Consider the following 27,500-nt stretch of genomic DNA (forward strand, 5'->3'; position numbering starts at 1 on the left):
TCAGAGTGTTTGTCATATGTCTGTACTTGAAAAAGCTGTAACAAGTGAAACGTCGTACCAATAAAGGTTTCGATCTAACACGGTGTTGATTCTCACAACCATCCAAATACTCTTTCATCAACCCTATCTCCCAACTCCCTTTCCATCCCTGCTTTTCTCATTTCTCACTCTATCTAGCCTTGTAACCCCTATCATACTTCTCAGGCATTTCATCTCAAACACATTTAAACTCTTCCTCTCTTATATTCTATGTTTCTGCCCCATACAGTGTTGTTGGCACAATCACTCCTTCATACCACACAGAAAACTAATAAGAAAACTTGAAACAACAGGTGGTGTACAAGGAAAATTCATGAAATGGATGGAAGATTTCTTGAAAAAGAGAAAAATGAGGGTGGTGGTTAGAGACAAAAACTCAACCTGGGAAGAAATGATAAGTGGAGTCCACAAAGTTCAGTACTAGCTCCAATAATGTTTGCCATATATATAAATGACATGGATAAAGGTGTTGAATGTTATATGAACTTCTTTACAGATGATGCAAAACTACTAAAGAAAATAAGTACAGAGAAAGACTGTGAATCACTTCAGAGAGATCTGGACAAAGTCTGGAAATGGAGCCAAAAGTGGGAAGTGAACTTCAACATCAAGAAATGCAGTATAATGGAGTTTGGAAAAAGTAAGAATAGAATATTAGGACAATATAAAGTAGGTACAAAAGAAATGAAAAAAAAAGGGCTCGGAAAAGGACCTAGGAGTAATTATTAGCAAAGACATGTCACCAGACAAGCATATAAACAAAATAGTCAGAGAAACCTACAATTTACTAAGAACAATAAAGGTGGCCTTTAACTACATGGATGAAGAAATGGTAAAGAAAATATTAGTCAAGCTGATAAGACCAAGATTGGAGTATGCTACAACACTATGGGCACCTAAAACAAAAAAAGAATATAAAGAAATTAGAAAGAATCCAATAGGCAATGACAAAGATGGCACTGACACTTTCGTAATTGACTTATGAACAAAGATTGTCCAAAATGTAACTAACAACCCTGGAGATCTACAGAAGGCCAATTACGGAATCATGAAAGGTATGAAAGTCCTTGATAGAGAAAATTTATCAAAGTGGGAAAGAAGAAAAACAAGAGGACACGAAAAGAAACTCAAAAAGGATAGTTATAGAAGAAAAAGAATAGTTTTCCTCACAGAATGACAGATGTCTGGAACAAACTGAACAAGAAAATAGTATGTGGAAAAATCATACAAGAATTTGAGAACAAACTAGATGCTGAGAGATACTAAGACGGGTCAGTACAAGCATAGCTCCCTTCCTGTATAATACATATATACATACATATACCAAGGCTTTTTCCCCCTTACAAGGGAGGTAGCCAAAAAGGAAAAGGCATAAAATCATTCCCACCCATTCCATAATACAACTAGGTAAGTAAAATCTCTTCTTAGCATCCATTTCCAAATTTCTATTTCTCATTACACTTTTTAACCCCCAAGGCATTTACTTGCTTCTCTCAATCTACATTCTACCTCCAACTCCACTCCTCCCTTTCCTGCCACATTTGCACCCAGGTATCTAAAGCTATCCACTTTCTCCTGTCTCTTTTCCTTAACCCCTTCCATACGGTGCCGCACACGTAGGCGTCATGGACTTAGATCTCGGTGGCAGCAGCCAATGCCAGCCGTACGACGTGTCGTAATAATACTCGCATCATAAAATATAGTCACCGCTTATATCGATCTTTCTCTCTTCACCCGTGAATTTTGATAACCATAGAAAATGCGATTACAAAAGAATTAGAAAGAATGTCATTATGGAGGGGCGACTACAATAAATATAATCAAGACGCCGATATGGCAGCCTCGCGAATACACTCGCTCCCCATGACGCCTACGTGTGCGGCACCGTATGGAAGGGGTTAATACCCACTTCCAATCTGCTGCCACATTCTCCCCTTGTACATCTAGTCACCTTACTTTTACTCACATTTATCTTCAACTTCCTTCTTTTGCACACCTTCCCAAACTCACTTTCTTAATACCTCCTCTGATTCTACCATAAGTGCAGTGTTGTCTGCAAACAATTACTGGTTTATCTCCTATTTTTCTAAAAAAAAAAAAAAAAAAATAAATGTAACCATCTCCAATCCCTAGCCCATTACTCTTGCATTTACCTCTCACACTACCCCATCCATGTATAGATTGAGCAGTAAAGGTGACAAAACACATCCATGGCAAAGTCCCACCTTTACCTCAAACCACTCACTCTATTTCTAATTCTAGCACAGGCTCTACTACTCTTGTAAAAACTCTTGATTGCTCTGAACAGCTTTCCTTATATCCCATATATCTGCAATACCTACCACAGTGTCTTTCTGTCTACCCTGTCATAAGCCTTTTCCAAATCCATAAAGGCCCCAAAAAACAAAGAAATTTACAAAAAATAAAATAACATAAATAAACTTACCTTCTTCAACATATGCAAGGTACAATGGAAACCTACTTCCTCTGATCCCGACTACACCATGAATTGTCTCATAAGCATGTTCTGCACTTTCAACATTTCCAAAACAAACAAAACTATACTGCTTTCCTGGAACCAGTACAACATTCTCCAAACTTCCATAGAGAGAAAACAGCTCTACTACAGATTCTTCATCCAAACCAGTGGTAAGACCAGCATTCCCAATAAATAGATTCTGGAATAAATAGATGATGATAATACAGGGCTTGTCTTTTAAGGTGTGCATTTTCATGCCCGTGCCATAAAAATCAAAGTTCAAATTTTGTGCGCCTCAAGGGTAAAGTTTAAGGGTAAGTACTAAACAACAAAGACAAGACAAATGCATAAAAGGACAAACAATTTAACATCTCCCACTTATTTCTAAGGAGACAGGTAGGTCTCCTGCAATATTTACATGTTCAAGAAAAAAGACATCTTTGTTTAGTGTGTCATGATTTAATTCCAACAGTATGAAAAATATGCTCGCCTAGCAGTCATGGAGTAAACTTAGGCGGGTACTTTTTTGCTTGCCTGCATTTTTTTGAGGACAAGGACTGTAATAATAATAATAATAACATACATACATATACCAAGGCTTTTTCCCCCTTACAAGGGAGGTAGCCAAAAAGGGAAAGGCATAAAAACACTCCCACCCATTTCATCCCTACATACACTCCACAACCCTTCCACCCTCCCTCTCATCTGAGCACCTCCTGGATGACGGGTCATCCCTGCACCCTGCCCACCGCCCTGGGTCAGAAGCAGTGTCGCAAGACACAGCACATCCACAGCAAGGCCGCTTCATTTAATCGGCGACCCCCCCTCTCCGTCCCCCCTTGCATATAAGGAGAGGACGGGGAGAAATCCCTTCGGGCTGCGTCAAAATTTACTCACACATACTACCCCACCCCCCACCCCCCTGCCCATTCCTCCTCATGCAATCACAACATCATCCATATACAACCATTCTCCACTCACCTCTGTCTTCCGTCCTCTCCCTTCCTTCCTCAACAGACATTCCCCTCTTCCCCAAAGCCCCCTTCACCCCATCCATCCACCTCATCCTAGGACGTCCCCTCATGTTCACTCCCCCCACATCTGCCTTCCATACCTCTTTTACTAGTCTTTCTTCACTCATTCTTTCCATGTGTCCAAACCATCCTAATATTCTTTCATCAACCCTATCTCCCAAAGGAATAATAATAACAACAATAATATATTAATCTATTCATATACCAAGGGCTTTTTTCCCCCTTATAAGGGAGGTAGCAAAGTCAAAATGTATGTATTCACTCCCACCCATTCTGCTTCCATCCATCACCCTTTCCTCCCACTCAGCTCCTAGTGGATGAAGGGTCATCCCTGTCTCCCATCCATTGCAATGCAACAAGACACAGTACATCCAAAGCAAAGCTGCTCCACTTAATAAGTGACACTCCCTCTCCGTCCTCTCAGGCAAGAAATAGAGAAGATGGGGAGAAATCCTTTTGGGCTGTGTCAAAATATCATTCACACATAACCACTCCCTAAATCCCCCCATCCCCCACCCACTCCCTTCTTTGCATCACAATATTACCTATACACAGCCATTCTCTGATCACTCTTATCTCCTGCCTTCTCCCTTTCTTGCTCAACAGACATTCCCCACTTGCTCAATGCCCCTTTCACTCCATCCATCCATCTCATTCTTGGTCTTCCCCTCAGGTTAATTCTATCCACCTCTGCCTTCCACACTTCTCTTACTATTTTTTCTTCACTTATTCTTTCCATGTGTCCATACCATCCCAATACTCATTCATCAGCTCCATCTGCCATCTCTTTTTCCACCCTCGCCCTCCTCTTCACCCCCTCATTTCTCAGTCTATCCAACCTTATAAACTCCACCATAATTCTCAGATATTTGATCTCAAACACATTTAACCCCTTCCATATGGTGACGCCTACATAGGCGTCGTGAGGAGCAAGTGGGTATACGAGGATGTCGATGTTGGCGTCTTGATTATATTTATTGTAGTTGCACCTGCATGACCCACATACTCTGTAAACTGGCTTCATCATATTTTCTATGGTTATCAAAATTCACGGGTGAAAGAGAACGAGCGATAGAGCAGTGACTTTATTTTTTATAATGTGAGTACTATGATGCAACATCGCACGTCTGGCAGCTAATGCTGCCAGACGTGTGATGTGGCCCATATTGAAGGGGTTAAACTTCTCCCCTCTTGGCCACATGGAAAGAATGGGTGAAGATAGATTAGTAAAAGAAACATGAAAAGCAGAGGTGGATGGAGTGAATTTGAGGGGACAACCAAGGATGAGATGGATAAAGTAAAAGGGGCTTTGGGCATGAGAGAAATGTCTGTTGAGCAAGGAAGGGAGAAGCCAGGGAATAGAGTGTGAGTGGAGAATGGCTGTGTATAGATGATACTGTGATGCAAGGATGGGAGGGGGTGGGGGATGGAGGGGGAAGTAGGGTGTGGTTATGTGTGAATATCTTGATGCAGCCCAAAGGGATTTCTCCCCATCTTCTCTTTTTCTGCATGAGGAGACAGAGGGGGAGGGGGGTTCACCAATTAAATAAAGTGGCCTTGCTGTGGATGTACTGAGTCTTGTTGCATTATCCCAAAATACCTTTCCTTTCAGTTTAGTTTTACTGAATACTAACACATCCATCTTTTTACAAACACAATACCAATCTCTTTCCTTTTACTCTCATATTCATCACATCCACACAGATTTAATGACTCAATCACTCTCATATGCATCACATCCACACAGTTTTAATGACTCAATCATCACGTGTTTAAGTTAAAATCCTTCTCTAAGACCCTGTTATGCCCTGGCTTTTTTGAAGGAGAAAAATAGAGTGGGGATCACTAGTCCTTCTCATTCCATCCCATTTCAATACCTTCTACAACATGCAAGGGACCACAGTAGCAGCATTCTTTTCTCTCCCTAACACAGGGCTTATTCATTTATTCTTTTAACTTCTATGATGATCATTATTGGAAAGTGGTATGAGGGGAGGTCATGGATAGTCTTCTATGTTGTTTGCAGTTAGAGAGGAAGAGCAACTTATCATGCATGAGAAGTTTCTTGTTGGCTGTCTTTGGTTGTCTAGTGGAATGTTTATTGTAATTCTATTTGTTCAGGTTGGGGAGCTGTTCTACTATTTGTTTCCTCTTTGGTCTGTTGTTTGTGTGTGTAGCCATACTTGGTGGTTTGCATTCATGCCAACTGCCAGTATGTGGTTTGTTAGTATATGAGGCTGGTAGATGAAGGTAGACAAGTAGTAGACAAATAGGTAGATAGAGGGGTAGGTGGTGAGAAATTAATCTTTATGAGTTAAATGTTTTGAAAACAATAGTTGAGAAGGAGTAGCAGAGTTGCATAATCTCACTCACCATCTAAAGTTTGTAAACACAGCTAGGGTATCAATATTAGAACTGATGTGATGAAATGTAAACACTAGGCCATTCCACTTCAAGACCAAGATTGTTTGCATAAGCAGTATTGCTTGAGACAGTGTAACAGTCTTTCTGATTGGAGAAGGGTGGAGGAGGAGAATTTTTTTTATTGAAGCATTGGGTGAGAAGTCATGCCTTAAGGAGAGGCACTTATTTGTAACAGTCAAAATTGTTGGATGAATTAAGTAGTAATGTCGGAGCAGAGTTGGCTTGGTGAGTGGATTGGGGATCCCAGGCAGGAGTCCTCTGGTGTACCTAATACTAAAAAAGTTGTAGAAGATTGAAGAAATCAAGAAACAATTTCAACCTTTTAAATATCCTACAAGAAGCATATACTAAGTAGGATGAACTGAGGCATGGGGCCTACAGATGAAAATAATGAAAATGGAGTGACAACTTACATTAACCACTTCACTTTGGGCCAAAATCTCGTGGGCAGCATTAGCTGCCAGACGTATGAGGTTTCGTAATAATACTCGCATCATAAAAAATAGTCACCGCTTATATCGATCGTTCTCTCTTTCACCCGTGAATTTTTATAACCATAGAAAATGTGATGAAGACAGTTTAGAGAGTATGTCATTATGCAGGGGCAACTACAATAAATATAATCAAGACGCCGATATGGCAGCCTCGCGTATCCACTTGCTCCTCATGCCGCCTACGTAGGTGGCACCGTATGGAAGGGGTTAAGACAATGATGAAAAGAAATTGAAAGTAAAGAAAGAAATATAATACCATAGAAGGAACAGTTAACAGAATTAAACCAGTAATTATGGAGAGAAGGGAACTGAAAGTGAAGGGGCCAACAGTTAGCGTGTTGAGAGGAGTTGATGGGTATAGCCCCAAAGGTCTGATGTGGAGGATGGTATGTACATATTTGTGATGTAGGTTGTTTTATTTGTATTTACCTAGTTGTATTTTATGGGACGAGAGCTATGCTCGTAGTGATCTGTTTTCGGATCTCTCCACATCCAGTTTATTCTTAAAATCTTGTGCAGCTTTGGCACTCACTGTTTCTCCATTTAATTTGTTCCAGACATCAATCACTATGTGGGAAGCTATTCTTTTCCAAATCTCTTCTGTAACTGTCCTTCTTTAGCTTCTTTTCGTGTCCTCTTGTTTCTCTTCTGTCCTGTTTTAATAAGTCGTCTCTATCAAGAATTTCCATCCCTATCATAATTCTGTAAATGGTCAACAAATCATCTCCTTTTCTTTTGTTCCAGTGTTGATAGATATAATTTATCCAATCTTTGTTCGTATATCAAATCTGAGAGTGTAGGTGCCATTTTTGTCACTGCTCTTTGAATTCTTTCTAATTTTCTTATGTTTTTTTTTTGTGCTAGGTGTCCATAGTGTCGCAGCATACTCTTATTTAGGTCTTATCAGTGCAACCACTATTTTCTATACCATTTCTTCGTCCATGTAGTCGAAGGCCACTTTCATTGATCTTAATAAGTTAAAAGTCTCTCCAACTAATTTATTGACATGTTTGTCAGGTGTCTGGATTGTGATGCATTTCTACTGCAGTGTCTTTTGGTTAAAGTACTAGTAGCTGTTACTCTACTTGCAAAAATTACCCATTATGTTCTACTAAGGAACAACTGTGATAAATATTCAGCAGTGTGGATAGTGTGATTGTACTGCATTGAATTGCAATGTCATAGTTATGGATATATATCAAAATAACTTGGGAAATTAAATTCCATGTCTATTAAATGAAATTTTTGGTTGCAACAGCCTTTAAAGGTTACATTTTTCAATTCAATATTTACATACAAAACCTACAACATATAAGACTTTTTGCAAACAGAACAAGTTTACCTATGTGCTTCATTCACCAACATTGGTTCTTTCTGGCATGTTCTTTGGATCTTATTACATTCAGTTGAAAATGGTATTTTTTTTTATTCTCATATTTATGTGGTCATAACTTTTTATTTCTTAAATGTATTCAAGAGGCACATGCATTTCCAGAAAGAATATACACTAGGGATTAGAGTACAATATCTACTAAACTTAAAATGCATCTTCATTATGATCAGTACATATAAACACAAAATTCTTACCTTGCATGGATAGTGGGCTTCAATAATGCCAGTATCTGCTTTTAAGCTACTGAGGCATCGTAGAATCTTCCGCCTACATTTCTTTGAATCTATCTCTACCTTTGCCATTGTATTGATAAAGTCTTCTTCAGCAAGCCTGTGTAAATACAAATAAAATATATCAACAACAGATTACTTATAACTAACCAATGATTCTATCCTTGAAGACTATCATGCCATCAAGACACTTTTCTACCATATAGAAAATAACTTTTTAAGTTATGATAGTCATTTTACATATACAGTACCTTTGACCTTAGCAGAGTGACAGGGGACAGGGCAAACCCTCATCTTTAAAGATGCCAGGATGATAGGGGTGGTTAAGTGGGGACTGAACACCTTAACAAAAAAGATTCATATAAAAAAAAGTATATAGTCTTTCAACTTGAAATTTCAGGTTTTGTTTAAAACATGAATAGAAATATATTATGAACCTGAGAACTCGCTACGTCTTGACGTCCTAAAGTTATGATGTCATAATATTTTTTTGACGTAATTGAATACATATGTTGTATTTTTTGTACTATAGACTTCTGCTTTTCATGTTAATACCTAAAGATCCTATAAAGACTTTCACACCTGCTTTTTTAAAAATTCGCTATACGACGTGAGATATAGGCGTCGTAAGTATGGTCACTTATGTCACCCCTTTTTTTTTTCCATTTAGATGGAGCCCGTTGCTCTGTTTTTCAAGATAAAAAAAAAAAACAAACAAACAGGCGTGGGTATAAAGATGTACCTATTATTCACTACCAGAATCATTTTCAGGCTGCTACAATTGATTAATTTTTTTTGGCATATTTCTAATTGCAAATGTTTGTGGTTTTGAGATACAAGCATTTAAAAATTTCAGCATTGTATATCTGTTATCTATTATGTCATTTTTATTATATTCACACACATTATGATATAATGTATATTGAATATGTTGACAGTAAATATTTTCATATATATACATATCTACTATATATATTAAATTAAGATGTATTTGTTACTCGTCAAGCAGTCCTTTTCATAATTGAAGATTTTACACTTTTACCGGTTTAAAACCTCACTGCTGGGGTGTCATCACTTTGTCAAATTATTGCAGAGTGGTTTATTTTTACCAGCAATGAGCGCCTTTCCTCTGCTCAATGACAAAGCTTACCAAAAAGGTGTTTGATCCTACACAGGTGCAATCCCAGCCCCGTATGTTTCTCCTTCACCAGTTATTTTCTCTTCCTCCTGAATTTCCCTCATCCTCTTCTCTTCATTTGGAAGAAAGCACATTGTCAGCTTTGTTGTCAGGTGTGGCGGTATTTGGTGGTGGAGATGGTGTTGGTAGTGGAGGTGGTGGTGATGCACGAGGCCCTCCTCCAAGCCTCTCATGCCTTGCCCTCCTTCTAGCACAGCTTTCATTCCACTTTTGGCTCAATTTTTTCATCTTTTCCTTGGTTTTCCTCTTCATCGTGATGCACTTGATGATTGGACATCTAGTAAGTGTAGTAATGTCCAGGAAATAAGGCAAACAGCAGCACAGGAACACAATATCGCCACAGTCAGTTAGGTGTTTATGCATCAGTCTACTCTGATATTTGATAGGTAACTTAGGCTTGAAGCGTGCTGTGCACACCACACAGAAGAGGAAGTCACGCTGATCCCAGACGTACAAAAATATAGCTGTTTCATGGAGTTAGACAAGCGAAAACAAGACATATTTATAGATATTTAGGGCCTATTCTTGCGTGAGCCATTTAAATTGACATGCCACCTGGGCCCGTTAAACTCCCTCCATTACGCTGATGAGGAAAAAGTCATTCATATTTTGCTTTAGGATGTTTATATTATTCAAATATGCCCATATCAAAAATTCGATTTTTGGATGAAAATTTCATGATTCAAGGTGTTCAGTCCCCCCTTAAATAGGTTTTATTTGTGGATGTGATTGTGTGGTTTGATTTGGCAACCCTTTACAAGATTAAAAGAGCCCCTGGTATATATTTTTACATATGATTAACAAGAAATTATCTTTATTTACCATAAGAGAAAACTTACAATATCTTTAACATCTATATCCCACCAACTATGCCAACACTTCATGGATATAGGTGCCACCTGTGTAGTGCCAGTGGCCTGGGATATTTGATGCAGTTTGGCCCCCAACTCTTGGGGTTGGGATGGTGGTGGTGGGGGGGAGGGGGTCCCCACAACGAAGATGCTGCAGCACAAGGACTGCTTGGACAGACAGTCTAGGGAACAACAACACTCCATGGATGACAGGTGGTAATGGACATGGAACTGCCTAGTGTAGGCCTTATGATCTTTTGCAGTCTCCTTCATTCTTATTTTCTTGTTCCAACCCCTTAATATCACAACCCACATTTCTGATGTAAACCTGAACAATCACCTTCCATTGACACACAAACTGCAGACCAATGAGGTAATAATGCCCTTGACTAACTGCATTTTCTGCATACACTACACTTCAGTAAACAGTTGACAAGACAACAGACATATTACACTACAGCCAACAGATATATTGTTGTTTATACCATTCCACTATGCACGTGATCTTCCATTTAACAACCAATAGAAATAACTGCAGAACTAATGAAATCAAACCAACATACTACAAAAATGGGAAGAATACAATATATTAGTCTTTATTAATAATGACACAGACCATTAGTCACCTATAGGTATAACAACAGAATAAGTCTATATTCCAAAAAGGCTCTTCCCCCATATAAGGGAGGTGGCCAGCCAAGGGATGCACCCACCCTAACCAATCCCACTTCACCCATCACCAATTTGCTTCCTATCTTAGCTCCTTGTGGATGAAGTGCCATCCCTGCCTAGGTCAAAATCAATGCAGCAAGACACAGCAGAACAACAGCAGGGCCCACAGCCTAAGCTGGTTTAGCACACCACTTCATTTATGTGGTGACCCTCCCTCCTCATCCCCTCATGCAAAAATAAGAACACAAGTATGAAAGAGACTACAAGAGGCCATAAGGCCTACATTCGGCAGTTCCATGTTCATTACCACCTATCATCCACATCCATAAAGTTGTCTAACCTTTTCTTAAAACCAATGGTTTCAGCAATCACTACAGTTACAAAGTCTATTACATTCATTGACCACTCTTTTGGTAAGCCATCTCTTGCCTATTTCCTTCCTAAACCTAAATTTGTTGACCCATAAAACCTTCACATGCCAAGGTGTGTCAATTGAGCCAGGGGTTTGGATTTTATGGATGATTATCTCAAAATTGACAATAATTGCCATGGTAACATGATAGGTGTTAGTAAAAATAGTATAAAAGGAAGGTCCTGCATTGTTTTTGACATGCTCAGGTGATTTGTTGACCCATAAAACCTTCACATGCCAAGTTGCATGTCAACTGGGCCAGCAGTTTGGATCTTATGGATGATCATCTCTAAATTGACAGCTTAATTGTTGCCATGAAAATGTAAATTTGGTATGATGCAGATGTCCCATATTGCTTTTGACATGCCCACGTGATTTGTTGACCCACATAAAACCCATGTATTCCAAATATCTTTGAAATTGGACCAGTGGTTTAGAGTTTATGTGTATTTCCTTACCAAACTCTTTACAAATTACCAACCTTAATTCTCACTTTTTGCTATGGTAAAGTCTAGCCAAAAATTCGGAAAAAAAAAAAAAAAAAAATTGTATCTCCCTTATTTTTCAACTACTTCAAAAGTTTAACAATTATTTTGTTTCTAATGAAACAGTCTTTCATATGCAACAAGAATTTAAGGATTAAACTGAATTTATGCTTGCAGCTACATATGATGGTGTTGTTTTTGTTTTTATAGATACGGGCACAAAATTTTTAATTTTGTTAACCCTTAAATCATTATTGCATATGAAAGGCAGTTTTATTAGAAACAAAATGATTTTTAAATTTTTTAAATAGCTTGACATATAAGGGAGATACAATTTTTTTAAATTATTTTTTCATCCCGCATTTTTGGCTAGACTTTACCATAACAAAATGTTAGAATTAAGGGTGGTAATTTGTAAAGATTTTGGTAAAAAAATACACCAACTCCAAACCACTGGTCCAATTTTAATAAAATTTGGAATACTTGGGTTTTATGGATCAACAAATCATATGAGCATGTCAAAAACAATGTGGGACATCTCCATCATACCATATTTGCCTTTTCATGGCAACTATTAAATTGTCAATTTTCAGATTATCATCAATAACATCCAAACCACTGGCCCAATTGACATGCAACTTGGCAGGTGAAGGTCTTATGGGTCAACAAATCACCTGAGCATGTCATTAACATTGCAGGACCTTCTTCTTATACCATTCTTATTAACATCTTTCATGTTGCCATGGCAACTGTTGTCAATTTAGAAATAATAAATAAAATTCAAACCACTGGCCCAACTGACATGCAACTTGGCATGTGAAGGTTTTATGAGTCCACAAATCACCTGAGCATGTCAATAAAATTGCAGGACCTTCCTTTCATACCATAACACTGTAAGAATTATTTGTGAACAACACCCTCTACGACTACTACTAGACTATCTCCGACATGTCATGTGTAAACAAAAACAAACACGACCTGGACGTTTCACATAATATGCCCACATGTAATGAAATGAAATGAAACTGTAGAATAATCAGCGATCTTAAGCTACTCATTTCTGGGAGAAAATTGGTTAAAAAACAATATTCTTATGTTAAAATATCTTGTTATTGGTGGCTTACCTTAATATTTTTACTCGGAAAACTATTTTGCCGAGGTTGCTAACCAAATTTCCGTTTAAATCTGTGAATATTTGTTTGTGTTTGAAGAATTGTGACCGAATTGGGCATACACTTGCACAACAACAAGATAATTTGAATACCCTGTGCATGCGCTGAACAATGCAAGCATTCAAACTGAGACATACTCATTTCGACGGGCTGCAAAAGATGGCGTTGTAAACAGTACAGGAGTGATGGTGGCACCACGAGCAGATTCCCCCATATCTAGCTTTTAGCAAGGTTTTATTGTTATTGATTTCCGCCCAAGAAAAATGGATATTACGTTGGTCTTAATTTACAAAATACTTAATTTTCTATCTATACACCACACAGGTGTGCACTACTAAAAATAAACCATTGCATTTGATTTGTTTTTCCCCTTAAATGGGTGAAGAAGAACTTTTGATATAAAGTTAAACAGATCATGATCATCATGATGCGGATAATGATGATCATAATCATAATATAATGACTTCTCTTGATTTTGCAATGCAGCAATTAACTTATAAATAATAAAGGCAACTTGAAGTCTTAACAGGGTGTGAATATGAATTACACTCATTTCACACTAGTCAAAGTTTTGTTTCGATAATACTGCTATGTGACTGATTTGTAATTCTAAGGTTTCATTGAATTTTTCATTTCCTATTCTTCCCTTCAAGTTCATACGAGTAGATATGTGTAAACATTGACACGATTGTTCCTCTGACATTGAACACGATTAATAAACATCTGCCTAGCCATAAACTGTAATACCAGTCCCTTACCATTAAATAGTCTATTGCCAAGCACTATCTGAGTAGTTATTCGTTAAATTATTACTTTCCAACATGCACATATGTTTACATACTGGAAGATTGTTTACATTCTAGATTTTACTTTTTCATATTGTCGAAGCATAACTATCGTACCAAAAACTTTGATACTGTCGTATATAATAATATCTAACGTTCACCCCAAATGAAAGGAAGAACCTATCCAAGTATATCAGGGATAACAAAAGAGACCTTTTGGTCCATAACTAGGTCGGATGCTAAGAACATATTGTTAAACGAAGATGTTGCAGTGAACCTTAGACATTTGTTGCAATGGTGAGGGAAGGGTTCTGACAGGTTTCCATCGCAAGCGATTACTCAGAGTAGTAGGACTCCGTCAGTCGATATCGATTATGGATATTGCGCCGGAGAAAGTCATGATTTTGCTAGCGACAGTGACAGCTGTGGCTGGTGAGTCCGATGCGGGAGTGGCAGTCTCGGCCGCACTTGCTGCAGGTGTGGCTTGTTGGAGTGACTGCTGGGGTGCATGCCTTCCGCTTGGCTCTCTTTTCACTGGGTCTGATCAGGATTTTTTCATCTCCAGACTTCAGCTGCTTGTGAAGAATACTGCGCCATTTGCTGTGGTCTGCTGCTACTTCTTTCCAGTTCTCTGTGTTGATGTCCAGGGCTTTCATGTTCCTCTTGCAGACATCTTTGTAGCGCAGTTGGGGTCGACCAACGTTTCTCTTGCCGGAGGCAAGTTCACCGTAGAGGATGTCTTTGGGGATGGGTCCATCTTCCATCCCTCGCACATGGCCGAGCCACCGAAGTTTGCGCTCTGAGCAATGTGAATATGGTAGGAAGACCTGCTCGCTCGAGTACTTGGGCATTGGTAATCTTGTCACTCCAGCAGATGCCAAGGGTGCGGCAAAGGCAGCGCAGATGGAAGTTACTCAGTTTGCGCTCCTGCTACGAGTAGGTCGTCCATGTTTCGCTGCCGTAGAGGAGAATGCTGACAATACACGCGTTGTACACTGCCATCTTAGTTGACGTTGTCAGCTTCTGGTTCTCCCAGACGCGGGTGGTTGCTAATGTGGTGAAGAGAAAGAAGTTTTGGTGAATTCGTCTCCTTTATTGTAAGGTACGAGTGAACTGATTTTACATGCGGTGGGAGCCGATATGTATACAGCGTGGGTAGTCACCCGTGGTGTGTAATTACATAATTGCACTGGTTTAGGTTAGGTCGAGTCAAGCAGTGTCGCACTGTCAGAGAGCGTCAGGTCGTGGGCGACATGATGCGCATTCTATACCACGTGGTTATTGCGGTATGTACAATATTCCCCTCTCAAAATTGCCTTGGCTTCAGAGGGCGTTCTGCACGTGAGAATTTGCTGGGCGGAGTGTCGAGGTGTGCCGGTTTTAGGCGGTCGATGGAGACCCATTCTGACCTGCCGGAGATGGAGATGCGGAAAGTCTTGTCATTACGTTCAAGGACAAAATGGGGCCAGTGAAGGGACAGGTGAGTGATGGTGTGTGAGCGTCCGTCCTCAGGAAAACATGTGTCGAGGTGTGGAGGTGTTTTGGGAGGTAGGCTATTCCTTCACCTCCCGGTGATGTGTCGGCACACATGGGGCGAATTTGCCGACAGTGCGTCGCAACTGCTGCAGGCTCTCGGGAGAATTCCGTGGAGGGAAGAATTCTGCGGGCACGACGAGTGAACTGATTTTACATGCGGCGGGAGCCGATATATATACAGCGTGGGTAGTCACCCGTGGTGCGTAATCACATAATTGCACTAGTTTAAGTTAGGTCGGGTCAAGTAGGGTCGCATTGTCAGAGAGCGTCAGGTCGTGGGTGACATGACGCGCGTTCTATGCCACGTGGTTATCGTGGTGTGTAGAGGCGTCAAGATGGACGGGACTCAACAGTTTCTGTTCATGACTCGGCTCCTTATCCCAAGAGCCAGGTCAACTACTCCCCTGCCGAAAATCAGGAATCATCCTCTTCTACATTGTCACCAGAGGCTGTGCCTAAAGCAACACTCCTAGAAGCTCCAGAGGACACTGAACCTCGCCTAGAGGCTGACAGAGGTGAGTGCGACAACATCTCTAGTATGGAGATCTACCCGTGTGTCGAAGGCTCCGGACCTATATGGATAAGATTGATAACTTATTATTACTATCATTTTCTAAGGGGGGTAGAATGTTATGATATTAATTTGTCATTGGACTTTTTCATACTCTGAGCCGTTTGTTTGGCTGCGTGCCATACTCTGCCAACAATTGACGAAACTGTATGACTACGTCGTCATAGTCTGTTTGGGACCGGTTGGCGTAACACTCATAACACGCTATGCAAGTTAATTCTTTTCCTCTGCTTATTCAACCGCTGCGTAGATATTATATATTATGTCTTATATATCATGCTGTGTGTACTCATATGATGAATCCTGTAAGTTTAGTAAATATGTAGAAAATATTGTATAAAAAGTGGCATTTTCTGGCTTCACTTATATTCTTTGTTATATAAGTTACAACCTGTAATGTGTTTTCAGGTCTATTGAGTTGAATAAAGCTTGGGAGCAGCAGCTAAGTCTCTTACACTTATGATAATAAACATCATACAAAGAATCAACATTCTTGCACGCAAACTAAAAATTTAACATCATTGTCCCGAAATCCCTGGACAGTGGAAGGAGAAGGGGGTGGTTGAGGGGCATGAGGGTTTTCATACACTGGGAGATCGGTGAAGGGGATAGCTGCAGTTGGTAGCCAAAGTCCAGGAAATTTGGGACGCCGGCCGGGACCACTCACGTTCCCTTCAAGCCGAGCGTGTAATTTTGAAGGACCAGATCGTAAATCAGTCCTAGGCTAATTGAGCAGAACTTATCACATTGATTTTACTATGATTAAAATGTCTCCACAGTTAGCATCACGCAATAGATATTCAACAAGTTTCGTCTTCAATAAATGTATACTATGTCATGAATATATATCACAATTATTTACTTATCAACTAACTGGGCAATATACAACATACGCATATGGTTGGAGACAGCCTAGCCCTGCGCGCTCTAAGACCTAGCTAAAATAATAAAATACCCCGTTACGGGTTCCTTTGTTCTCTCCTGTGATAGTGTATTAATTGGGAGCGTCTTCAAATGAGTGAATGCCCTTAGGTGAACAGGATGTTCTCGATGTTCAAGGATACATGTTCCTGTTGGGGCAGCGGGACCCAAGCCCCTTCGTCGATATGGCGCCGAACTCGTGTGGGGGAAGGGGAATTGAGCCAAGGAAACTCATTTCCCCAATTTTGTCTATCTCTCCGTGTGTAGTTCGCACAGTATTAATTTTCCTGAACACGCAAGTTCATGGCGTTAAATCACTGAAGTGGGGTGGAAGGTGACCCCCGACCGAACTTGTAGATTCTTATTTCAACGCGCGCCACTAAGCACATTTCCTTGTTTCTCCAGGCACTACTCTATAAGCTCCCGGGACACACTAGTAATGAATCAGTGCAATGAGATTGGCGATGGCCAACGACAGGAATATTTTGTTCATGTTCGTGGTTATTTGTTCACTGGCGAGGTTGTGAGGTCCTCAGAGTACGTGTTCAATGGGAGCGTCGGGTGTCTACTGACACAACGTGATGCTAGTGGCAAGGATGGGCATAGTACGCTGTTTTTCGGTGTGCATTTTCCCAATCGTTAAACTGCGAGAGGAATGTGTCGCAATGTCTGGGCAGAAATTAAGGTAATTCTAATAGTCTTGTGAGGTAGTTGCTAGTTACGAGAAAGAGACACGTGATCCTAACTAGCCTAATTTAAACTAGCCTAGACGAGAAGTGGCAAGCGAGCAGGTGTGGGGTACGAAACGCAACGGACCCTCCAACCAAAACAATGAGAATAAAATCAAATTGCAATACATAGATGAAAATGCATCAGTTGTATTCACAAAGTACAAGGATACAAAAATATAATGTGATCAAATAGTTAAAACTAATTTAGAAGTTGAGACATTTCAATTCTAACACTATAGCGCCTGTGATGATTTCGACCTGGAGCTTAAGAAGACATCTTGGAAGGGGAGGGGTGAGGAGATTCCTGACTAAAATAGGAGATACTTGGACTCGATAAGGCACTGCAACCAATTAGCGCCAAACTCTCACAACAGTTGCTGGGGGAGAAAGGGGAGCAAAAGTACCAAGTAGTTACTTCTAGCGCTTCCGTAGAGCGAAGGAAAAGTAAAAGTAAAAGCCGAAGGGGCTGAAAAAGAGACGAAAGGAAATGGGAAGCGGTAGGCAGTTACGTGTCATAATGCCAAAGTTGTGACAATCACTTCAAAACAATCATTCCACTAAAATAAAGAAATGCACTTCATACATACATACATATACCAAGGGCTTTTTCCCTCTTACAAGGGAGGTAGCCAAAAAGGAAAAGGCATAAAATCATTTCCACCCATTCCGTCCCTGAATACACTCCACACCCCTCCACCCTCCCTCTTATTTCAGCACCTCCTGAAGACAGAATACAGGGGTGTATGGAGAATGGTTGTATATTGATGATGTTGTGATGCATGAGGTGGAATGGGCGGGGGGATGGGGGGTGAGGTAGTATGTGTGAGCAAAAAAAGCACTTCATAAAAGAATTTAAATATCACTCTTCACTTGTGGCGACATTCGCTCGTCCACCTCGTTTGCTTTGCGTTTTTCCACTATGGCTTTATTGGTAATTTCCCCCACACTGTTAATGTATGGACAACTTCAAATTCCACTACATCACGGCGAAAAGTGTAGATACCAAGCAAATGCTGAGAAGAGTTTTCGCGCTTAGAAAAAAAGTACATACAGCGGGAGTCAAACGGCTGTTTGGCTATTGCCCCTATATATTCCATAAAACTTCTCTATTTCAAGATAATTCTATAATAGTGAATACTTTATCTCTTATTGAATAAACTATATATATATATATATATATATATATATGTATATGTATATGTATATGTATATGTATATGTATATGTATATGTATATGTATATTCCACATTTGGAATATGCTGTTTCCCTATGGTCACCGAATCTCATTAAAGACATTGACAGACTGGAAAAAGTACAACGGCGAGCCACAAAACTGATTCCAAATATCAAAAATAAATCATACGAAAATCGACTTAAGCACATGAATCTGTTTTCCCTAAAAAAGCGTAGACTCAGAGGTGACTTGATACAGGTCTTTAAGATTTTAAAGGGAATTGACAACATCAAAAGTGACCAAATTTTCACATTGAATGAGAATCAGACAAGAAACAATGGTCTCAAACTGTCCGGAAATAGATTCAATTTGGAAGTAGGTAGAAACAACTTTGCCAACCGTGTAGTTAATGAATGGAATAAACTTCCTGCACAGGTAGTGCAATGTAGTTCAGTTCGAAGCTTTAAGAATCATTTAGATAAATACCTAAGTAAGATGCTGTAATTATTATAATTTATGTTATATTATTTGTTTTTGTTTTGTTATCATTTGTCTGTCTGATTTTCATTTATTATTAGTTATATGTCAGTTTATTGTCATTTGCTATTTACCTGTTTGTTTGTTATTCAGCTATACCAATGCATTTATTTATGTATTTTAATTGTTATTTACATTGTTATAGTTTTAATTTATTATTAATATGATTTTTTTTTTTTTTTTTTCATCCGACCAAGAAATGGATCAAAAGGTCTCCTGTCGGCATGCTTTGCCTTTGTAATATATATATATATATATGCTAATAAGAACACGGGTACGTGTGTTCACTTATGCAAAGTAGACCACTTGGAAAAAGGAAACTAACCTTGTTGCACTGAAGATGTAATATACGAAAGCGCTCTGCTTCGTTAGTTTCCTTATTCCAAGTGGTTTACTTTGCATATATATATATATATATATATATATATATGTATATATATAATATATAATATATATATATATATATATACATATATATATACAGTATATGTATATATATGTATATATATATATATATATATATATATATATATGCTAATAAGAACACGGGTACGTGTGTTCACTTATGCAAAGTAGACCACTTGGAAAAAAGAAACTAACGAAGCAGAGCGCTTTCGTATATTACATCTTCAGTGCAACAAGTCACTTGTTGTACTGAAGATGTAATATACGAAAGCGCTCTGCTTCGTTAGTTTCTTTTTTCCAAGTGGTCTACTTTGCATATATATATATATATATATATATATATATATACATATATATATAATATTACAGGTGAAAAATGTAATCACACATTTGTCAGTCACGTGAAAACCACTATTGGAGTAAAAAGACTGGAGACGGGGAATCTTTATATTTCGATTGCAATCGGCAATCCTCTTCAGTAGATACAAAATTGGAAAAGTGAAGCTACATAAGTAGCACCCTTGACATGACAAAGGGGAACATCGGGAGAGGTCCCTACTCTCGGCTCGCTCCGTATGTGAGGTCAGGAGGCAAATGTCCTTTTAATAGGCTGGTGATGAAATGTCCTGAAATTATATCCGGGGTCCATTGCCCCTTTGAGATGTTCATATTGGGCTGGTATTCAATTACAGTTGATTCTACCATTTTTCTCCTGAACTCACATCTAGATTTATAAATAAGCTCAGCTTTGTCCCAATATAAACAATGGTTACATTGTTTAACATGTTGGAACACAGCTGAGCTTTCTTGTCCATATTTAATGGAACGTTTATGATAGTCATTACAGCCTCTTGTTTAGGTGTTTATCTAAATGATTCTTAAAGCTTTGAACTGAACTACATTGCACTGCCTCTGCAGGAAGTTTATTCCATTCATTAACTACATGGTTGGCGAAGTTGTTTCTACCCACTTCCAAATTAAATTTATTTCCGGACAGTTTGAGACCATTGTTTCTTGTCTGATTCTCATTCAGTGTGAAAATTTTGTCACTTTTGATGCTGTCAATTACCTTTGTATATATGTGCATGTATGCGCATATGCAATTATATATACATACTTACTACTATGTATATGAACTAATGGTGGATTTAAGCATAAGTTAGACAAGCAACAGCCAATGGCATCATAATGCACAGGGCCATCACAAAATTTCAGATTTTTATGGGTTGCGTTTTAACAGAAATTTTCGTCTTTGTGTATTTACCTAGTTGTATTTACCTAGTTGTATTTTACGGGAAGGGGAGCTATGCTCGTGGGGTCCCGTCTTCATATCTCATTTTATCTAAACTATTTTTAAATTCATGTATTGATTTTGCACACACCACTTTCTCATCTAACTTGTTCCAACTGTCTATTGCTCTGTGAGGAAAGCTGTTCTTTTTAAAATCTCTTCTATAGCTGTCTTTTTTTATTTTCTTTCCGTGTCCTCTTGTATTTCTGTCATCCCATTTTATCAGATTCTCTCTATCAGTAATTTCTATGCCTTTCATGATTCTGTAAATAGCTATCAAATCTCCTCTCTCCCTTCTTTGCTCTAGTGTCTGTAGTTTAAGTTTTTGTAGTCTCTCTTCATATGATAGTTTTGAGAGTGTTGGTGCCAGTTTTGTAATTGCTCTTTGTATTCTTTCAAGTTTTTTTATACATTTTTTTGTACTTGGTGACCATATCGTTGCTGCATATTCCAATCTTGGTCTTATCAGGGTGATTAGGATTTTCCTCACCATTTCTTCATCCAGGTATGTAAATGCTACTTTGATTGTTCTTATTAAATTATAAGTTTCTCCAAAAATCTTATTTATATGTTTCTCAGGTGACATATTATTCATAACAATGACTCCCAGGTCCTTCTCATTTTCTACTTTTTTTATTCCTTCTTCTCCCAAATTATATGATCCTGTTATTCTGTTTTTGCTTTTTCCAAATTCCATTATACTACACTTTTTTGTATTGAACTCCATCTCCCACTTCCTACTCCATTCTTGTACTTTATTTAGATCTCTCTGTAGTGATTCACAATCTTCTTCAGTTTTCACTCTTTTCAGTAATTTTGCATCATCTGCAAAGAAGCTCATATAGCTTTCAATTCCTTCATCCATATCATTAATATATATAGCAAACATTATTGGGGCCAGAACTGTTCCCTGCGGGACACCGCTTATTACTTCATTCCATTTTGAGTGCTGATCTCTTATCACTACTCTCATTTTTCTTTCTTGCAAAAAGTCTTCCATCCAATTTAGCAATTTACCTTGTATTCCTCCTTCATATTCTAATTTCTTAAGCAACTTCTTATGTGGTACTTTGTCAAAAGCTTTTTTTAGGTCTAGAAATGCACAATCAGCCCATCCATCTCTTTCTTGTATTATATCTATTAGCCTTGAATAGAAACATATTAAATTGGTGACGCATGATCGTCCTTGTCTGAATCCAAATTGCCTTGGATTTAGTACGTTGTTTTTTTCCAAGTATTTTACCCATCTACTTTTGATAATTCTTTCACATATTTTTGCTATTGTACTTGTTAGAGAGACTGGTCTATAGTTGGTAGGTTCTTCTTTATTTCCTCCTTTATATATAGGTACTATATTTGCTTTTTTCCAATCTTCTGGAACTTTTCCTTCTTTTAAGGAACTGCTTATTATGCTATGTATTTTGTCTGCCAGTTCATTCCTGCATTCTTTCAGAATCCAGTTTGCTATTTCATCTGGCCCATGCGATTTTCTGACATCAAAATTACCCAAGTGTGTCAATATTTCATTCTTTGTTACTTCTATTTCTTCCATAGGGGGGACTTTTTCCTTCCACTCAATCTCTTCAGGTTGTATATTTTCCCTTGTAAACACTGATTTAAAATGTTTGTTCATAATTTCTGCCATTTCCATTTCCTCAGTGTATTCAACTCCTCCTTGTCTTAATTTCTCTAAGTCTTGTTTGTTTTTCAGTTTATTGTTTACAAATCTGTAGAATAGTTTTGGTTGATCTTTACACTTTTCTATAACATCTTTTTCATATTTTCTTTTTTCCTCTCTGCACTTTTGTACATATTCATTTCTATAACCAGTATATATTTTCCATTTTTCAGGTCTTCTGTCTTTTTTCCATCTGTTCCAGGCTTTGTCTCTTTTGTCCTTTAACTCCCTACAACTTTTGTTGTACCAGCATTTTACATATTCTTTTTCTTGTTTTTGTCTTGGGACATACTTTTCCACTCCTTTTTTGTAAATTTTTGTCAAAATATTCCATTTCTCTTCCACTGTTGTTTCTTCTTTGTATATTTCTTCCCAGTTTTCTTGTTGGAAGAATTCTCTTATTTTATCAAAGTTTGTTTTTTCATACATCATTCTTCCTTTTCTATATTGTTCATTTCTTTTCATATATTTTTCTTCATTAAGTTCCAGTTCAATCAATATGTGGTCACTTTTACCTATTGGTGTTTTATATTCAATCTTGTCCACTATTCTAGGTTCAGATGTAATTATTAAGTCTAGCCTCGATGGTTCTTCTTCATTTCTATACCTAGTGTTCTCTTGTATCCATTGTGTCATTGAATGGTCAGTAATCATCTCAAGTAGAGCATTTCCCCATGAGTCATCACCACTCTTTACTGTCATTTCTTCCCAGCAGATTTCTTTGCAATTAAAGTCGCCCATCATAACTATTCTTCCTCCGTCTTCCATTATTTTAGTTAATGCTATCTTTGTGTCCTCTAACATACTTTTATGTTCACTCTCCTCCCATGAGGCTGTTTTCGGAGGCACATAATTGATCACAAATTTTCTGCTCTTCTTATCTCGGTCTTCCACTTCTATTATAATCATCTCTACTGTATTCTTTCCATATATGACACCTTTCACGTTTATATCCTTCTTAGTCAGGAACATAACTCCACCCCCTTGTTTTTTCTCTCTGTTTCTAATCCAATAATTGTATGTATCATGTCCTACACTGTTGGGTGGTAGTGGGCCTTTTAATTTTGTTTCTACAATTCCCATTATGTCCGGTTCTTTTTCTTTCAAATAATCATTCAGTTCATTCAATCCTGTTATCAATCCATCTATATTTGTGTAAGACACTCTTAGTTTTCTGCCACTTCCATTGTATTCTCTGTTTCCCTTATGTTTTTCTTTAGTATGTCGAACTGCTTTATTTTCATGTTCACTACTCTCCAATAGAATCTCTCTTTCTCTGACTCCGTTCTTTCCTCGTTTTTTGCCTTAGCTTCAATTCTTTTCTGCTTTTCTGCCTCTCTTTCCTCCTTATTCATTTCTCTTTTTATCCATACCTTTTTATATTGATCATTTGTTGCTAGTTTCCCTGTCTTGGATAGAATTTTCTCTGCTGTTGTTTGTGACCTGAATTTAATCTTAATTGGTCTGGTCTTATCTGTACTATATTTTCCGAGTCTGAATTTTTCCTCAATTTCCTTTATAATTTCTGGTTCATCTTCCTGGACTAATTTTAGTAAACTGCTTACTCTTTCATTTTCCTCCTTGATTCTTGCAGTTCTATCTGGGTTATGTTTCTCTTCCATTCCTAATATAATTATACATTTCTTTTTGTCAGCTAATTCTCTTACTATATTCTCCTTCTGTCTCATCACTTTAATAACTGAGTCTTCATTATGTTCTTTCAATTGCTGTTTGACTATGTCAGTGAATGAAACCTTATTCCCTTCTTGAGTTATTCTCCAATTTTTAGCTTCTGTAGCTAGTTTCTCTCTGTTTTCATTACTATTCTTCTTCAATTTCTCATTCTCCTCCTTTACATTTCCTAACTGTCTTTTTAGGTCCTCTATTTCTTCAGTTAAGTTTCTGTTAGCCTTCTCTAGTTGTTCCAACTTTTCAATTCTTTTAAAAATGGAGTCTACGTTACCTAACTTACGCTCCAAGTCCTCGATCACCTTATCAACTCTCTCCTCTAGTCTTATCAGTCGGGGGGGGGGGGGTTGTGTCCCCCCCACCCTCTTTAAATCCCTGGAACATATTCTCGTCACTTTCTTCTGTATTGCTCCTCTCTATACTTCTAATCTTTACATTTTTATTAGACATTTGATCCTCGCTAAGTCTTTTGTTTACCTTCCGCTTGTCTGGCTGGTCAAAGTCTACTCCCTCCTCATTTCCTTCCATTTCCCTCAGTAATCCCTCCCCTTTTCCTCTTTCCCTACGTTCCCACTACTCCACGAGCAATTTCCCCCCCACCCTGCAAAAACACTAGGCACTTCTCTTTGCGTTGGGATCCACAGACTTCACTTTTCTTCAGAACGTCTTCTAAGCCGTCCATTCGTTGAAGTGTGTGTGTGTGTGTGTGTGTGTGTGTGTGTAGTGTAGTTTTTTAAAAGGGATGTATGGCAACAGTTTATACGTAGTTAAAGATGGCCTCGTATAAACTTAAATGGAGTAAAATGTTAAGGCATAGGTTTTCTGTGTGTTTATATTTACTTTTATTAAAAGGAGCCTCCGAGAAATATATAGCTTCGGGCCTCACTTTTCGCAAATCCGATATTGAAATGAAGACTAAAAAATGAAAGTCCAAGAAAGCCTTAAAAGCACACCTGAGTGAACAGCAGTCCCTGTTGCATTCTTCTGGCTGATGAACTAATGTCTGTTGACATCAGCATCGCCATTGATAGGCATTTGACACAGAGGAGGTTTGAGCTCGCTGATAGTGCAGCCATGGAGAAAATAAAGGCCTGGCATATACAAACACGCATAAGTCTCGCTGTCCTGTGGCTCCTTGGACTTGAAATTATTCCAATATCCCCAGAAGGGCGTTCCGAGCTTTACGGGAGAATCGTTGACCCACTTCCACACGCCCTTGGCGTCCTTGCTGGCACCAATCCAGTACGAGGCTTTGTTCGCGCCTGCAATTGCAAAGAATAAGATTTAAAGATCCAAAGAATACTCTGGCCACTTGACCTCCTACCCCCACTTACGTGATTGGTTTTTCATTCCCAAAACACCTATGAAGAATGGAGAAAGAGCAATACTGTTCAGAATGAGGGAAAAACAGCGAAGAAAAGCTCTCCTATTTATGGGCTCTCATAAGGATGATATGAAATTATTAGTGTCTGAGGAAGACTAATATGACTCATACGTGTGGCCCAATAAAGATCTATGCACCATGTATAGCTCAATATTCGCGAAAGGGTGTGGCTACTGTGAGGTCTCTTACCGGTTGAGTGCAGGTGTTGGATGAGGTGCCACAGGAAGTCTGCAGATTCGATAGTAACTAAATCGGCTCCTATGGACTGACACCGTTGTCGCACATCCGTCCATATGCCCTGTGTGGCTGTATCTGCCCACACGCACTTTCCGTAGACATACGTAAAAGGTACTGGGCAGCGCCCTGTAAAAAAAAAAAAAAAAAAAAAAAAATATATATATATATATATATATAAAAAAATATATATATATATATATTTATATATATATATATATATATATATATATATATATATATATATATATATATATATATATATATATATATATATATTTATATATAAATAAATAAATAAACTCTCCTACTGGGATTTGAACCCTCGCCTGAGCGTTCGAATCCCAGTAGGAGAGTTTATTTCCGAATGTCATAATGACACACACACACACACACACACACACACACACACACACACACACACACACACACACACACACACACACACACACACACACACACACACACACACACACACACACACACACACACACGCATACACGCACGCACACACACACACACACACACACACACACACACACACACACACACACACACACACACACACACACACACACACACACACACACACACACAGACTCACACACACTCTCTCACACTTACACAAACACACACGCACACACTCTCTCTCACACCTACACACACCTGCTTCATTTGTTATTAATCCGTCATTGGTTCCGCCGCTGCACTTTTCTCCCTTGGCCACGCGCAGTTCTTCGCCAAACTCCGACAGCTTCTTCTCCATCCTCTCCAAGCGTTGAATCAGTTCGCCCATGGAATCCTTTAGCAAGACCTGCAGTGGTAGATGTAGTGAACTTGAGGGGAAGGCCGAGAATGAGATGGATGATGGATACGGTGATTCTTCTTTTTTTTCTTTTTAAGTAAAAGGAAAATGCCTGTTGAGCAGGGAAGGGAGAAGTGGAGAACTGTTGTCAATTGGCGATAAATTGGCGCTGCGCAAAGGGATTTCTGCTCGAGGATGGAAGAAGATTATCATGCAAATGAAGCTGTTGGAGTAATTCAACTCAGGCTGCTGCCAGGTCCTGTTGTAGATGTGCTGTGTCCTACTGCGCCGCTTATGACCCAGGCATATTAGCTCCAAAAGGAGCTAATATGAAAAGGAGACAAGAAAAGGGTGATGAATGGGTTTGGGATGGGTGCATTCATGCCTTGGCTGGCTCCATCCCTTGTAAGGGAGAAGAAGCCTTTGCGTAGATAGGCAGAGGTAGAATTTAAAGCTTTAGTGATATTTAGGCAAGCTATTTCTTTTATTTGTTCATTAACTCTAAAATGAAATTTGGTATTCAATAATATAATTCATTAGGCAAAAATAAATAAATGTAAGTTTAGTTTTGTTGGTAATACACGTTTTGGATGTTAGTAACTTTTGTTCTTTCTTTACAGTTTATCAGTAGGGATATAAATTCGTCAGGGCGAATGCGCTGTATTTCGTCCACTACATTCCTATTTACAAGATCTTAGGGAAAATGAATTCACTACAAAGGGTAAAGTATAACATTAGTCTCATCAATATATGTCACAACTATGTAATAGAATGAAGCGATAGAGAATAGAATAAAAGAAAAATCGTGTGAAGTTTCAACGAGAGAGGAGGAAGAGAGGAAAAGTAGGACAACGTAGGAGCTTAGTCTAGGTGTTC

The 27,500-nt window shown here is 38.6% G+C and overlaps 2 protein-coding genes across 7 annotated transcripts in view; both read right to left on the bottom strand.

The window, feature by feature from the left end:
- Window positions 1–2,485: 2,485 nt before the first annotated feature.
- On the bottom strand, window positions 2,486–25,290 carry LOC143019605 (tRNA (carboxymethyluridine(34)-5-O)-methyltransferase ALKBH8-like; the record flags this gene model as incomplete). 5 transcript variants are annotated; one of them, XM_076175399.1, is given in 3 exon segments in its annotated part: window positions 2,486–2,717; window positions 8,058–8,193; window positions 25,155–25,290. In XM_076175399.1, coding segments are annotated over 2 exon segments (340 nt in total), but the record flags the coding sequence as incomplete, so codon positions are not given.
- LOC143019606 (macrophage mannose receptor 1-like) overlaps window positions 24,889–27,500 on the bottom strand; it is a 4,962-nt gene continuing 2,350 nt past the window's right edge. For both annotated transcript variants that reach the window (XM_076175402.1, XM_076175403.1), the window contains exons 3-5: window positions 26,486–26,633; window positions 25,775–25,948; window positions 24,889–25,463 (exon numbers count right to left, since the gene is read on the bottom strand). In XM_076175402.1, the coding sequence (XP_076031517.1) occupies window positions 25,198–25,463; window positions 25,775–25,948; window positions 26,486–26,633 (588 nt within the window). In that variant the 3' untranslated portion in view covers window positions 24,889–25,197. The remainder of the gene's footprint in view (window positions 25,464–25,774; window positions 25,949–26,485; window positions 26,634–27,500) is intronic.

This window comes from Oratosquilla oratoria, chromosome 37, assembly GCF_046742065.1.
Source record: "Oratosquilla oratoria isolate Oo_2021 chromosome 37, ASM4674206v1, whole genome shotgun sequence".
Taxonomy (NCBI): Eukaryota; Metazoa; Arthropoda; class Malacostraca; order Stomatopoda; family Squillidae; genus Oratosquilla; species Oratosquilla oratoria.